Source organism: Nansenia antarctica (genome assembly GCF_963989245.1).
Source record: "Nansenia antarctica genome assembly, chromosome: 16".
NCBI lineage: Eukaryota > Metazoa > Chordata > Actinopteri > Argentiniformes > Microstomatidae > Nansenia > Nansenia antarctica.
In genome coordinates, this window is record NC_137686.1 from 25,124,844 (window position 1) to 25,141,324 (window position 16,481).

The window sequence follows — 16,481 nt, forward strand, 5'->3', positions numbered from 1 at the left end:
AAGTTCTTTTTTCACAGTTCTTGATTAAAGAATAGCAGAACAGTTTCTATCAGAGGATTGATCAAGCAAGGGGTTGTGGATCAGAAGGACTTAAAGCGTGACCTGCTTTTTGTAATTTGATAATTGTGTTGAACAGCCTTTGTAGTTTAATAATTAAGTTGACCTGAACTATAATTAGTATTGATTGAGCAATTAAGTGACACATTCATACATAATAAGGGAAAAAACCATTTAGATTAAAACGCATACACATAGATTACATTTAAGTCAATAATACACAATACCACTGAAACAATCCGTTGTTCCGGAGTTGTAGTGTTCTGTGTGGACAGTTGACACAGTTAAGAGTTGGACTAGCATCTGTTTAGCAGATACAGCAACAGAAGGTGGGTTGTAAGGAAAGTACACCTTATAGCATATTTTCAGCATATTAAGCAGTATAAATACTTCAAACATGGGAGCCAAACCCAGTAACATTGTGAGGGCTGTTAATACAGCCAAGGGAATATTAGCAAATTCATCTCCTGTGGCTATAGTGGAAAAAATGAATCCTCTTGTTAAGGAGATTAGCGAGATATCAACGAAATGGAATATTCGTTGGGCAGACATTGAACAACCATGGCCAGCAGAGGGCACCTTTGATTTACAATTAATTGCAACATTGGAGATACTTATCAATGTACATAAGGCGCATCAAAAAGGAAAGATTAGATCAGAGAAACGCAGGTTAGAGTTAGCTATTTTAGACCTCTTCAAGGTAGAGGGGCAGAAAGTAGCATTAGCTTGGAAAGAGAAAACAGCTCACATGGATCCAGAAAAAAGAGATGAATTGGCCAAAGCAATGGAAGAGAAAGTGAACATTCCATTCTCACACACAGCTCCAATCTCCAGTCCTCCTCCCTATGCCAAGAGACTGGAGGACAATTCTCAGCGGATCTACCCTCAGGTCCCTGTCCTAAGTACGAGTGGAACCTTCACTATCAAAGATAAGGATGACAATGTACTGGAGAGGGGAAGAGCGAAAGTGACCGTGGACTTCGAACCAGAGAACAGGTCAGGTGCCAAACCGAAAATAAAGGAGGAGCCGAGGGAAAAAGGGGACGACAGGAGGGACAAGACGGATGACGGTGAAGATGGCAGTGGAGGAGATGGCAAAGATTCCAGTGATGACAGCAATGCACAAGGAGGCTACAGTTCTCCGATAAGAAAACTACTAGCCAGGGCCGAAAAGCAGGGAGGGAAAATACGCTATAAGAAGGGAAAAGAAGAAAATAGTTCGGAAGATGAGCAGAAGTCTCTGAAGGCAGGGAAGAGAAGAGAGAGCTTAGAGCAAAAGAAGAAGAAGCTGCAGGAAGACAGGGATGAAGAGGAGGGAGAAAGGAGGGCAAGAAAACTCCGTGCGAAAATCCTAAGAAACGAAGAGGACTACAGACAACAGCTGCAGGACCTAGACGTAGAGAGAGAAACGTGTCGTCAATCTCAAGCGGCAGCATCACCTGCATCCCGGTTGAACTCCCCAAGGTCCGGAGCGACACCAAGGCGGGAAGCGACACCAAGGCGGGAAGCGACACCAAGGCGGGAAGCGACACCAAGGCGGGAAATAAAAACGGAGCCATTAACTCCACAAGTAAGCGATTATGAAACAGCATCGGAAGAAGAGGAAACTCAGGGGAACTTCCCAGTGCTGATTCGAGGTAACCAGATGGAATATCGTCCTTGGAATCATACGGATCTGTCAGAAGTGATCGAAAAACTCCCAGTCCTGGAAGATGGAGGTCATCCTTGGACGGCTCAAGTCGACGTGAGATTGACGGGGACGCACGCTGCTATGGGGGATTTGAAAAGACTCTTAGCTACCATTACAGGATTGGACACCATGCAGGAAATATTGATGAAGGCGGGACTTCATAGATATATCGATACATCCGTTTATGATCCAGAACTCTTCGCAGCAAACAGAGGCAAGCTGTGGAAGGCAATCAGAGAAACATACCCTACTCACATTCACCCAGACAATGTCATTGTGAAGCCACTGGGGGGAGATGAAAATCCCCGGGGGTACGTTGCCCGTGTGCACTCTCAATGGAGAAGTGTGACAGGGAAGGATGCCGAAGATAACCCGTTAGAAAAAGCCATAATCAGGGAAAAGATTCAACAAGGTCTCCCTACCCCAGTTAAGAACAAGTTAGCAGAAGTGGTGGGCCTACGACACATGAGCAAGGCTGTTTATATAGACAACATAGCACACCAAGTAGAATTATTTAGAAAGAAGATTCAGGCACAGAAGGCACAAGACGAGGACTCACTCAGAAAACTAACTCAAGTGCAATTGCAAGAAGGCAAGAAAACCAAAGAGAGAGAGCAGACTATAGCCCTACAGGTCCCATCTCAGCCACAGCAACTGCAAATTGTCCCTCCCCAGTCATACCCACAGGGGCCACAAGGGGGGAATCCATACCCACAGGGGCCACCAGGGGTGCAAGTGGTTCCATACAACCAGCCTGGCCAAGGACCACCACAAGAGGGATGGACCACAGCACCGAGGAGGGTACTAGGACCATGTTTCGTATGCGGCCAGTATGGACACTTAAAACGTACCTGCTTTAAGAAGAACCAGGGGGGCGCAGGGGGGAAACAGAAAGGAGGAAATAAGCCCCCTGCTGCACCGGCTCCAGGAGTGGTGAACCCCTATGGAGGCCCAGCAGCTGCGCTATAGGGGTGCCCGGAAGATCCGAAAGGGGGGTGCCAGCTGGTGGTGACAAACAGGCCTGAAGATGAACCTACAATATGGGTGTCGGTCAACCAACGTCCATTAGAATTGATGGTGGACAGTGGAGCAGCCTACACCTGTCTGAAGCCTGAAGACGCCACGCACCTTCCTATGTCTGGGAGATATGTGAAGACAATCGGATTCGAGGGAATTAAACAGCTGATCCCTACTACTGAGCTTGTAAGCTTAGAGTACAAAGGACAGAGAGCAAATCTGTCAATACTTGTATCAGAACACACGCCAATAGGGCTACTAGGGAGAGATGCACTATGCCAGTTAAATTGTACCGTGAAATGCACACCGGACGGCTGTCAGGTGACAGTGCCACAAGAGAACAGACAACTGTCTGTCATGATGGACAACAACGCATCTATGGTATATTGGGTGGGAGGGCTTAGCCCAGACCTAATGGAACCAGCAAGGATGTGGGACAATTATATCCTGGCACACATGGCAGAGGCCAGAAGGCCTACTGATCCATTGCATTGTACACTCCAGTATTTTAGAGAAGTTGCAGATGCAACCCCAGATGAGTGGCTGAAGCATCAGCCAAAACAGGTACAGCTTAGTGCAAGTTGTATAATCCTAGGCCCTCAGGGAGTGGCTATGAAGATAAACAGTGACACTTATCTAGATCAGGAGCATAAGATTGAGGGTAGCATCCCTCATGTGACACTTATGATATCTGAACACTATAAGCAGAAGCATTTAGGGGCAATGATGGCAGACTCAGAAAAAGCCAGATTTGTAACGACAAAAGAAAACCCTGCTATCTGGAGGAGCATTGATGGACAGTTCACAAAACTGATGATCTCTGCTCAAGGAATAGGACATCCGCAGACTGTGAAGCTAATGAACCAGCTAATCCTTCCTGTACAAGCTGACAGAGACCTCAGAGAAGAAATGATGCAGAACGTGCCAGCCGACCTGTGGGCAAAGAACAGTACAGACATTGGATTTGTGAAATCAGCTCGTCCATTGAGAGTTGAACTCATACCGGGTGCAGAACCCCCTTGGAAAAACCAATACCCATTGAAACAGGAAGCAATTGATGGAATTGAGCCACAGATCAAAGGACTGTTAGAGGCAGGAGTCCTGAAGATAACTCAATATCCGTTAAGCAATACACCTCTTCTGCCAGTGACGAAACCTGATGGTTCATATCGTCTGGTACATGACCTACGGGCTGTGAATGAGGTAGTCGTCAGCTATCCAGCTGAAGTTCCTGATCCTCATGTGCTGTTGACTCAGATTCCATCCACAGCCAAAGTATTTACAGTGATTGATTTATGCGGGGCTTTCTTTTCTATACCTCTTAGTGTAGAAAGTCAAGGGTTATTTGGGTTTACCTACAAAGGTCAGCATTATCAATATACCAGAATGCCACAGGGGTACAAACACAGTCCTCATGTTTTTAATCAGGTCTTAAGGGAGGACTTAGACGGGTTAGAACAGATGATAAGTAGTACTGCCATTCAGTACATGGATGACATACTCCTTTGTGCCCCAGATGAAGAAACATGTCACAGGGATTCCGTCAAACTGTTAAAGGTTTTGGCGGAGAAGGGACACAAGGTGTCTAAAAAGAAGCTACAGTATTGTCAGGAAAAGGTAACTTACTTAGGACAATCCATTACACAGGGACATCGCAGCGTCACAAATGAACATTTGGAAGCTATTCAGAAGGCTCCAAAACCACGAACGGTTAGGGAAATGATGATGTTTTTGGGCATTACTGGGTATAGTTCAGCATGGGTGGAGGATTACTCTAGACTAGTTGCTCCATTGAGGGGGATGATTAAGGAAACAGGTAGCGATAACCTCCAATCTTGCATTACTTGGACAAGGGAAGCTGATTTGGCGTTTGAGACAATTAAACACAAATTGCAAGAAGCGCCAGCTTTAGCGCTTCCAGATTATTCCAAAGAATTTGGATTGTATGTTTCCTCTTCAGCCGAGGGGAAGTATGCCTGCGCTGTTCTTACGCAACCAACAGGCATTGGACCTAGTCCACAGCCCATAGCCTATTACTCTGTCGCATATTCAGAGGTAGAAATGGGTTTCGCGCCATGTTACAGAGCAATGGCCGGGGCTTATCTTATGTACGAGAAGGCAACAGCCTTAACCATGGGGTACCCAATTACCATTCTCTGCCACCACAGTCTAAGGAACCTCTTGAATCAAGGCAAGTACACTTTGACGATGCCTAGGATTAGGGATTATTACAGGATGTTGGAAAGGGAAGATGTAACCTTACTAAGATGTAACACACTTAACCCAGCAGAGACCTTGCCAACCCCAGAAGATGGGGAACCACACGATTGTGTGAAGGAAGCTACGAGGTACTCTAAGCTTAGAGCAGATCTACTAGCTTTGCCTTTAAAGGAAGCTGACGTTGAGTATTGGACTGATGGATCTTGTTACCGGGTAGGAGAACATTTACGTGCCGGGTATGCCATAGTCCGATCCCAAAATTCGAAGTTCATTGTAGAACAAGCCGAGGCTGTTCCTCAGCCTTGTTCAGCTCAGTTGGCTGAATTGATTGCCCTCACAGAAGCATGCAATTTGGGAACCGGACAAAGAGTGACAGTATACACCGACTCTGCCTATGCCCACAATGTGTGTCATTTACATGGAGCTGTATGGAAGGGACGGGGTTTTAAGAAAACTGACGGTTCGCCTATTCAGCACCACGCTCAAATCATGAAGCTGTTACAAGCCATGATGAAACCAAGGGAATTAGCCATAGTAAAGTGTGCCGCACACAGATCTGACTCATCACATGTCACACAAGGTAACAGGGCTGCAGATGATGCAGCCAAAGCTATTACAGGAGCAGACAAAGCAGGTAAAGTTCTGCTGGTCACACATGAAGTACAGTTACAGGGCATGGTCACGCTTGAGGATTTGTTGATGTTACAGAGTGAGGCTAATGCGCTAGACAAAAACTTATGGTTAACAAGAGGAGCAAGTCAGGATGACACAGGTCTATGGAGAAATCATGAGGGGCTGGTTGTGGCACCCCCAGATTTATTAGGCGTACTGATACAGGAAGCTCATGGATTAGCACATGTGTCCAGGGGGGAGGTAAGACGCAAGATCACCAAGGAATATGGTTTTTGGGCTCCATATTTGTTGGAACAAATAGACCATGTCCTTGGTCAATGTGTGGTCTGTTTGAAGAACAATATCAGACCTGGAATACCAGTGGGGACTGGGCATATCCCTACCCCAAACGGGCCAATGAAACATTTAGTGATTGATTATGTGGACATGATTCAACCTATTGCAGGATACAGGTACATGCTAGTCGTAGTAGACAGGTTCAGCAGATGGGTAGAAGCTTGCCCCACTCGAAGAAAGGATGCTCAGTCTGTAGCAAAGTTCCTATGCAGGGAAGTCATGCCTAGGTTTGGAATTCCAGATAGGATATCGTCAGACAATGGTAAGGAATTTGTGGATAAGACGGTAAAGCTTATACTACAAAAGTTGGGAATCAAGCAGAGACTTGGGTGTATTTACTCACCTCAAAGCCAGGGGATAGTAGAGAGGATGAACGGGGTCCTTAAGAACCGTCTTTCTAAGGTCTGTAAGCATACAGGTCTTAATTGGTTGGAAGGACTCCCTCTTGCATTGATGGCCTGTCGTTCCAGTGAGATTCGAGGGCTGCACTTGACTCCCCATGAACTGGTGATGGGGAGGATAATGACAGCTCCCTGTGTACGAACCAGTGGGAAAGGGCCAAGTTTGGCTCTCCTGGAGAGTGACATGAAAGCCTATGTACAGTACATGACTAACCGGCAAAAGAGTATCTCTTCTTATGTGCTCCACAAACAGGAACGTGAGGAGGAGGTGAACGCACAGGAGAGGAAGGACGCGTTGCAACCGGGTGACAAGGTCTACGTGAAGGTCTACAGACGGAAGTGGCATGAGGCTCGACGGGAAGGACCTTACGAGGTCGTTCGGTGCACTGGGACTGCCCTCCAGATCAAGGGGTCCCCCACCTGGTATCACGTTCATCACTGCATCAAGGCGCCCAATGAGGACGATGAGGGAGAACCTCAGCAGGATGGTGAGGAGATCCCTGGGGACGAGGAAGTCCACAGCTTGGACATCCAGGCTGACGAAGATGTTGGTGAGTATCTGCGTCATGATGCAGATGATGCCGGGGGCCTCGTCCCAGACCCTGTCCAGCCCACTGATGAGTGGGTCAACGGAGACCGTGAAGGATCCAGTGACTGCGACACCCCTCTTGGGGGTTGTACCGAGCCTGGTGTTGCCCCTGTTGTCACCCCTTCCGACCCTGACAATGCTCCAGACGGAGATGTCAGCAACCCGGGCGGATGCCCGGACCGAGGTACCATTGAGAGACACAGACCTGTCAGTGATACACCTCAACCAGACAGACCCCGTAAAACACCAAGGCCAATTAGGAGGAAACTCAAGCCATGCCGTTTCAGAGACTAATATACCCCTTAGTGTTCCTACCCCATTGACTTCTTTGGACAATGTTACACTTTACTCACACACTGTTATGCCTGGACGTCAGAGAAGAATGGTCATAGCAAGTAGAGCTTTTACTTGCCCACATTCACGTTGTACTATTGATGATTGTTTGATCTATACCGCCGAAGAGAGCGAGTGGTATTTATTGGATACTACATATATTACACTTGATCAGTACTCAAGCAACATGCAAGAAACTCGTGTGACATTAACTAATGTTGACCAGGAAGAGAGCTCGTATTGGTGTGCTAGACGTGATATCGGTGAACCGGTGTCTAGTAAATCCAACAATTTCAAGGACATAATTTGTAGGACCAGGCCTGACTATCCACACCACTATAGGACCTCGGACTGTGAGACATTGGTGCATAAATATGTTCACGATGAGTTACCAGGAAAGGTTGAAAATGTTGCTGTGAAGGCTCTTACGAAGGCGATTGTAGTTGCTACTGACGATTATTTGTTGTATGATTCTAATCACCTGGGGACACGGTCCCACCCTAATTCTGCCACTAGTATCATGAAAGATTTTGCTTCAAAAATGAATTATTCTGATTGCTGGATTTGTCAACAGGTCCCTGTAAGTGCGTCTGCTCCTATGTTTTTCCCCATACCGTTAACTAAAGCAGAATGGCTTCATTATAATTGGCAGGGTTTAGCCCCATTTGTTTTACAGGGCAAGAACCAGAGCTCTTCTTGTCAGCCCAGCACGATTCTGGTTCCTTTAAATTCTTCCTATGCAGGTGTGGATATTGGTGTGTTGGAACGTCTGACAGCAGCGGTTAACAAACACCATAGGCCTAGCGGTGTGGGGAAGGTTATTATTGATAGGCTTACACATTTGTCACAACCAACAGGTCCGAAGAAGATATATATTATCCAAGCTATGTTCGCTCAATTAAATGGTACTGCATTGAGTCCTCATCTGTCATGTTCTGGGAGTGTGACTTCTACACGGTGGAGGGGTTCAGTTGTTATTTCTGGATTAAAATGTAAAGTTGTTGATTGTGCTATGGTGCCTCAAATGAAATTACATGATACCAATACTACCAGACGGCAGAGAGGCACCACGCAGCTTAAAGTCATGCCTCTCGTAAATGTTACATCCTGTATTGACATTCAAGTACGGCCCAAGACCAGCTCGGTTCGTCAGTTAGGGGCTGCGTCTTGTGTAGGTGGAACCATTTTCTCGTATCCTGGTACGGAGCTTCAACTCCCGGAACATGTGTTTCTTGTGTGTGATAATGATGCATTCTCTAAGCTTCCTGCTTCGATTGAGGGTGGTTGTTATTTGGCTCATCTGATACCTTTGATTAGGAAAGTTACTCGGGAGGAGATGTCTGTACTTCACAAACAAGCAACCCAGCGTAGTCGTAGGGCGTTGTCTGCCGTTCAGAAGTTTTTTGGCCTAATATTCCCAAGTTATGGTGTCTACAACACTCAGACTGAATTAAGTGCCTTATCATCCGTTCTTGAAAAACACATTAATGCTTCGGATGCTGTAGTGTCTGCCCTGGCCACTGAATTGACTGAAACTAAGAATGTAGCTCTCCAAAATAGAATGGCTTTGGACATTATTTTGGCCAGTCAGGGTGGTACTTGTGCTTTGATAGGCGGTGAATGCTGCAGTTATATTTCGGATTCTGGTAACGCTTTGCATGATTTTCATGAATCTAACAAGAAGGGTGTTGAGGATTTACATAAAGAACACGGTTGGAATGGGTTAGATTTCTTTGATTCTGCTTTTTCAGGTATTGGTAATATGATCAGGTCCGTCGCTATTATTTTTGTTGTCATTATCATCTGTATTATGTTACTTGGTATTTTGATCAAATGTTTTGGAAAGTGTATTTCGGATATTCCTATTAATGCTTTGGTGTTGACCAACGTAGCTGATGAGCAAAAGCTGGATTCTGTTTTGCTTTCTGATTTTGTTTCCTCTTTTGATGATTTGTTTATTAAGTGAAGTTTTGTGATTATTTGCGTCGATTACTGTTTGTTTCTTTCTATATCATGTGATTGATGTCAGTTGAGAAGTGGTGTGGTGGTTATGCAAAGATAGGAAAGCGGTTCTGTTCCTAGCGCAACGAAGAAAACGCTCTTGACTGGGAAAGGATATCAATCTGAGACAGCGGTAAAGGCTGTTCTCCAACTGGGTACAAGTGCTAGTAACCTCTGACCCCGACGCTTCAAGGACAAAGAAAACATCGGTCGTTGGAAGTTTCTATGTTAATTTGTGCATGATGGATTGTGTTTAGTTTAATTGTGGTTGTTATTTTCAAGATTCTTTTTGTTATTGGTTGATTTCTATTTTTTGCATGATGTCTTTGGGTTCTTATTAGTTATTTTTATTTTTTGTTTTTTATTTTTTATTTTTTTGATTTTTTATATTTTCTTAGCTGTGATATGTGGGGTTTGTGGTTTTGTTTTGGTTTATGTGATCATTTAGTTTCGGAACACCCTCTGGGTGGTCCGAGGGGGGATGTGTAGTATATTTTTACACATATTAATAGCCTTCTTATATAACGTATATCTTACACATATAACACACATATATTAACGTATATTTTTACACATATTACATGTATATATATATATATATATATACATACATATTATTACAGATGATCGCGGGGAGATTTGAGAATCCATTGTTGCGCATGCGCAGTCACACACACGCATATGCACGCCCCCGAGGGTCTGGGCCAATCAGAGGCCTAGGAGGAGGACTATAAGACTTCCGTGCAGAGGCGGGAGCGGCCTGCTTTTTGACTATCTCGATTCACGGTGTGACTGTTCAGTGCCTGTAATCTGAAGACCCAACCTTTTTTTGAATAAATACTTTTAAAACTTTGGACCTTCTTGTATCACTGAAACAGAGAAAATACTCTACAGTATCATTTAACGGTTTCCTTTATTGCTGTTTCACTGCAGCTCCTGGCTAAGTGGCTGGATAGACGTGGCTATAGGCTTAACTTTGGCAGTTAAGACTTAGCCTAATGTTGGATTAATCGTTCATTAATGTTTTGAAGTTTGTGAGCAGAGGAGAGGACCCGATGATTACTTTGTGAACGACTTGAGTCGTTAGCCCGACGTGGAAACTAATCATTGGAGAGAGGGCACCGTTTCAACACCGTTACGCACACTCGAGGATCCAGTTAAAACATTTACGCACGACGTGCGCTTTCATGCATGCCCTTTATTATTGAAAAACAGGACAACATTTTTCCAATACTATAATTCCCACTTTCCTTCACGGTTTTCTTGTCCTATCTATGCCAAGAATAGAATCCGTGAGCTTAGAATGATAAGGTTCTATCTCCGTTTAGGGCAGTTCAGAGATATTGAGCGTCAAAGTTTTTACATTCCATTATGTTCTGTGAGATGGAACCTTTGTATTTTATTAATTACTAACTGTCATTTAAATTACTTTAAATGTCTACATTTAAAAAATAACACCACACAGGCATTAATAAACACCTAATGGATCAGATTATGTAAAAAAAAAACTCAATTTTGACAAAAATGGAGATAGAACCTTATAATTCTAACGTCACGAATCGTAGATGTTATCTATTCGCGGATGGACGGACACAATAGATACAATTCCTCCCACGCCTCAGATCGGATCAAAGACGCCCAGGTCATTGACACCCCTGGTCCGGGACACCTCTCTCCCGTTTTGTGGTCATGGCGCGCCGCGCGACTCTCCCCAGTGGCCCCCCCGCGGTGTCCGTCACCTTTGGAGTTCCGCTAATCACCTCCAGAGCCGCCGTGACGAGCTGACAACAGTCTGTGAATCTAATAATGTGGATTAGCAGGGAGGATTAATAATATCCCAAACGATCCGTTCGATTATTATCGAGCTATTCTGTCCCCATAGCCAGTTGTGCCGTTGTTCACGGTTAATTAGCTACACTTCACTTTGAGATGGTCCACTTAAGTGACACTGGGAACCCGTGTGAATCATGGAATTATTACAATTATACCATTTTATGATAGATTTGGGCACAGAAATCACGAGAGAGCCTCTACCCCTCCACTTGCGTATAATGCCTATAGCCTATAAAGGCAAAAGCCCCTCATTGATAAGAATAGCACTTAAGATAATAATAAGAAATGCATTGTCTTGCGACTGGAGAACGAGAGAAGCTCCTTCCTAAAAATAAAAATAAAGAATTTTCCTCCTGGTCAGAGATCAGTCCACATGCCCGCCACGTGACAGCGTTAAAAGTGACACTTGGGGACATCAGAGCGACACAGGAGGCGTCAGCTACAAGGACTTAGCAGGATCGACCACTGTGGAGAGGTGCGCTCTTTCATATTCATTGCTGTAGGCGCTTGTGCTGGGGTTCATGTGTCTCTAGTCCATTGATACAAAGTCATGCCTATATGTCTAGATGTTTGAAACGTGTCTCTCCCAATTCCACTGAACGCAACCACGTTTCTGTAAGAGTTTAATAAACCGATAAATGCGCTCAGGCGTCCAATCCTCGCATAGGTATTATGGGGGTGCATCTGAGAAAATATAAAATCCCGAGATAATAAACCCAACCAGTATTAACTGCATTGTTCAGAGTTGTTTAAATAGCCACTAGGCTACTAACTTGATGGGCCATTAGACAAATTCAATATGTGTGGCCAAACCACCTGAAAGTAACAACCGAGTCAGACAGTTTGATTTGGCCATTTACTTTTTTATTTTGCTCCCATCACTCCCATTGTGTTTTGTTAGCCGTGGCTGAGGTTAATAGTGGCTATTTAAACAACTCTGAACCATGCTTACAGTTTGTCCTGGCCCATAGACTACTTTCAGTGTAAGGAAGGAACCATCTGACTATGAAGTGAACTGCCTCTTTAACACAAAAATAAAGCTATTTCAATACATCAAACATCTGTGTCTTTGGTCTGGTAACCAAATGATCCTTTATTTGTGTATTAAGACATGTGGGTCTCTTGTATACAAGCTAGGCTTATAAAGCATTGGTCATTCCTCATCTGCTCTGTAAAGGTATGTTGGATCCAACCACCCACACTGGGACCACCACCCATCCTTCCTACTAGAGCTTCAGAGGAGGGACTGACGAGTCTGACTTTATTGACATCTACTTGATACCTTGTGGGGATATCAAAGCGTCTAGGATGCCAGGGAGGCCTAGGCTAGCCATCAAATGAACCAGGTGTAAAGTTTGACACTACCACGGCACAAAGGAATCCCCACACCAGACGTTCTCACCTCATAGAAGCCCAGGATGTTCTAAAAGAATCCTGCAATAGGCTACATTCCAAAGCGTACCATACCTTCAACCATAAATGGTCCGCAATAGGGCTCATATGATTCATATCTTGAAAACAATGCTGCCTGTGTGTCCCACTCTAATGTGATTACTGTGGAATGACCGCGTTTGGTTTAAGGTGCTTTATCAGGCAAGACTTTAGCCATTTCTTATCCCTGTTTAAGCAGTGAAACAATGAGCTGATTGTCAGTGCTCCACTCCTGCACAGCGAAATTAATAGGATTTCAAACAGGAGGCCAGTGTGACGGGAAAAATGGATTTAATGAAAAGTGTATGACAGTTACAGTTTATGTCTGCAAGGACACACCGGAGGCAATATCAGTCATTATTAATGTTACAGATGAGTTATTACAATATATTTACATCACGCTTCAATCTAAACAAATAAAAAATAACTTACACACAACTAACACTGCATTACTACGTATGTTTTACTGGGACAGGCTCTATACAGTCATGCTATCCACAAATACATATTTTACACACCAGCATTACACTCCCTCCCTTCACTGAAGGTCAATAAAACAACTATCTGGCTGAAAGACATGTCAGGTCACTATAACAATGTGGTCTTCTTCAATGTTGATTTAAATACATACAATTCAATTCTTAAATAGTTCTTTTTTAGTTATTAGTTCAAATGCATTATTAGAATGGTTCTGAAGAGCTTATATTTATAGATGCCACCACTTATTCTTGTATTTGTACATGCAGCCCACGTCCAAATGGCACAAGCCACAGTCCTAATGCCAATATCTGACCCAGGTGACAGCCTAACAACATTTACATGGAATTTGAACTTCCGCTATATAGAGTAAAAAAAGTTCACAAGAACTAATTGTCCTCAAATCTAGGGAGGTTGGAGATCTTCTCTACCACGGTCTCCACATGGACTTGGAATAGGCTACTGTGGACACATACATGACCTCCTGGTGCTCCAGGCCATCTGCAGAGAGGAGGCTCTGCTCTGAGTCAGTCTCGTCCAGGTCTGAGCACAGATCATCCGAGGAGGAGGAGGTTGTGGAGGGGGCCGGGGACAGGGCTGAGGAGGATGGGCTCCTTCCCCCTGGGGACAAGGCTGCATAGATGCTCTCGGACACTGGCCAGGTGCCGCTGTTAGTGGTGGAGCAGTACGTCATGATGTCTGACAGCATCACCTGGAGCCGGTCCTCGTCGTTCAGGGGCATGCACTCCAGGAGGTGGTTCAGGAGCTCTGCGGCGACTGTGGCGTCGATTCCCGGACAGTTGGACACGAACGTGTGCACCTCATGCATGCACTGGATGTAGCCCGCAGCGAACCTTTCCCTCGCCTCCCGGTTCACTGTGTCCACTTCTGATAAAACAAACAGAGAAGGACATTAGGTCATTGAAATGTAAGGTTCAGAGATAGGAAATGTTAGGATATGTATAGCATAGCATAGAGTACAGCACAGTGTTTTATTTGTACAGTATAGTATAGTGGATAGTGTATATAGCCTTTATTTATGTAAACCAGCTCTTTTCCCTTCTTGTTTTTAGTATTTTTTTCCTAGCACCAGGGGAGCCCCCCCCTCACAAATTTCGTTGTATGGTACCTGTACTATATTAATGACAATAAAGACCATTCATTCATTCATCATTCATTCTAAAGGCTTGATTATTACGAACAAGCCCCTGTCCCATCACTGTCCCTCTTAAAGTAACTGTCCTACCTTGTGCTTGGTTTTGCAGGATACTCTCTACTCGTTTCACAGTCATCTCCAGCACCTCGGCATTCTCCATCTTTGATTGTAACTGAGAATGACAAAGTCACACAAATGTAAGTGAATTATTGAGCGTAAACACGTCGATTCCACGGTGTAACGACAATGAGAAACAGTAGCCTAAATGAAGAAACATTTATAAACTTACGTCCGAGTCCGAGAGCATAACGCGGAGTTCTTGTAAACTTTCATTGATCCGAGCCCGTCTCTGCTTCTCAACCAACGGCTTTCTGGTCTGGAAAAAAAAACATCATACAAAGTTGATGAGGTCCTCATAACTTAACATTTCAACTGCAGAAATGAACATCAATGCATCAATATGCATGCACTCATTAACACCTTCGAACTTGCCTTTCTGTCTACTTTAATGCCATAATATTCCTCTTCCTCTCGACTCAGTCCGTTTTTGTTATTGCGAGGAATGGGAGCCATGTTTGGTGAGGTTTAACCCAGACACTGCCAGAGACTGAGTGAGGGTAAAGCAATCCAAAGAACCGTTAGACTCCGTGAATGGGACAGATGGCTGGCGCTCCCAGCTGCGAACAATAGCCGATGTACTCTGCGCAGACGGACGGTCACTCAATGTGTTATGCAGCCCCGAGCGACGCGACAGTGGTTGTAGTGGGTATTTATAACGGGTCATCTGCATATGAATGGGACTCAGATGATTGTGAGACGCACCGGCCAATCGCTGGTCAACCTTTTGTCCTCTTCGCACCATGCAAGTCATCTGATGGGTGGCTGGGCGAGGACTTGGCTAAAGGAAGGATATAGCCCTAGGGGTTTGATTTCTGTCCTTGCTTCTGTCATTTAAAAATAGTAATAAAAGTGTAGAAAGTGTGCTTTTTTGGGGGGACTGGCTTCACTAAGGAAAAAATAAATAGATTGTTCTTGAAGTGAGGGCTACAAGGTAGTGTAGACCGAGGACAAGTTGGGACAGAAAAGTTCTATTTTTTTTTCCGAGAAAGAAACTCTAACCCTATAAACATATATTTATTAATATTATTATTATTTTAAATGTTACATTATTTCCAATTACACATTCGAGAAGATTAAAGTAGGCCTAAACAATCAGTGACCAGGCCCATATATTGTACAATAAAATAACGACTTTTTTGTGACTGCCAAGTTGTCTTTAAATGCTTAGTGAGTGAGAACACTCCCAACATTCACAGATAATTCTCACATCGCATCATTAGTCACCTTTTCTATACGTGTATTTCAGGTTCGATTGTGAGCCATTGTGCCTAGTGCTTGTGCTGTCCAAAATTGATGTCAATTCCCATTCAATCCCAGGTCATTAAGAGAATGGGACATTTCGTTTGAATAGCGACATGTGCATGGGCCTGAACCAATTGATGTCAACCCGTTTTGTTGGTCTTGAATAACGATGGCATGAAATTCTGGTGCATTCAACCTGAGATTGAATAAAGGGAAGGTGTTTTGGTAGCATTCTACTTAAATATAACAGCTGAGCTGTTATCTGTTATAGTAGCCTATCGTTGATGTATTATAAGACTTCGTGAGGTTAGAATGATAAGGTTCTATCTCCGTTTAGAATGAGAAGGTTCTATCTCCCTTTAGAATGATAAGGTTCTATCTCCGTTTAGAATGATAAGGTTCTATCTCCGTTTAGAATGAGAAGGTTCTATCTCCGTTTAGAATGAGAAGGTTCTATCTCCGTTTAGAATGAGAAGGTTCTATCTCCGTTTAGAATGAGAAGGTCCTATCTCCGTTTAGAATGAGAAGGTTCTATCTCCGTTTAGAATGATAAGGTTCTATCTCCGTTTAGAATGATAAGGTTCTATCTCCGTTTAGAATGATTATAAGGTTCTATCTCCGTTCAGAATGATAAGGTTCTATCTCCGTTTAGGGTAGTTCAGAGATATTGAGCGTCAAAGTTTTTACATTCCATTATGTTTTATGAGATGGAACCTTTGTATTTTATGAATTACTAACTAAAAAATGTCAACATTTTTAAAATAACACCACACAGGCATTAATAAACACCTAATGGATCAGATTATGTAAAAAACTCAATTTTGACAAAAATGGAGATAGAACCTTCTAACGTCATGACTTGTCATGACTATTGTGCATGACTTCAGTGTCCCCCCAATGATCCTAATCATGACCAATTGCGGATATGGAGACACAAATAAATGC

General features: G+C 43.9%; 1 protein-coding gene across 1 annotated transcript; it reads right to left on the reverse strand.

Annotated features, from left to right (window-relative positions):
* Positions 1–13,445: 13,445 nt before the first annotated feature.
* On the reverse strand, positions 13,446–14,747 carry hes6 (hes family bHLH transcription factor 6; the record flags this gene model as incomplete). Its single annotated transcript, XM_080546716.1, has 4 exons — positions 13,446–13,906; positions 14,265–14,346; positions 14,464–14,550; positions 14,655–14,747. 4 exons carry the CDS (start codon positions 14,745–14,747, stop codon positions 13,446–13,448), a joined length of 723 nt encoding a protein of 240 aa, XP_080402842.1.
* Positions 14,748–16,481: the final 1,734 nt, after the last annotated feature.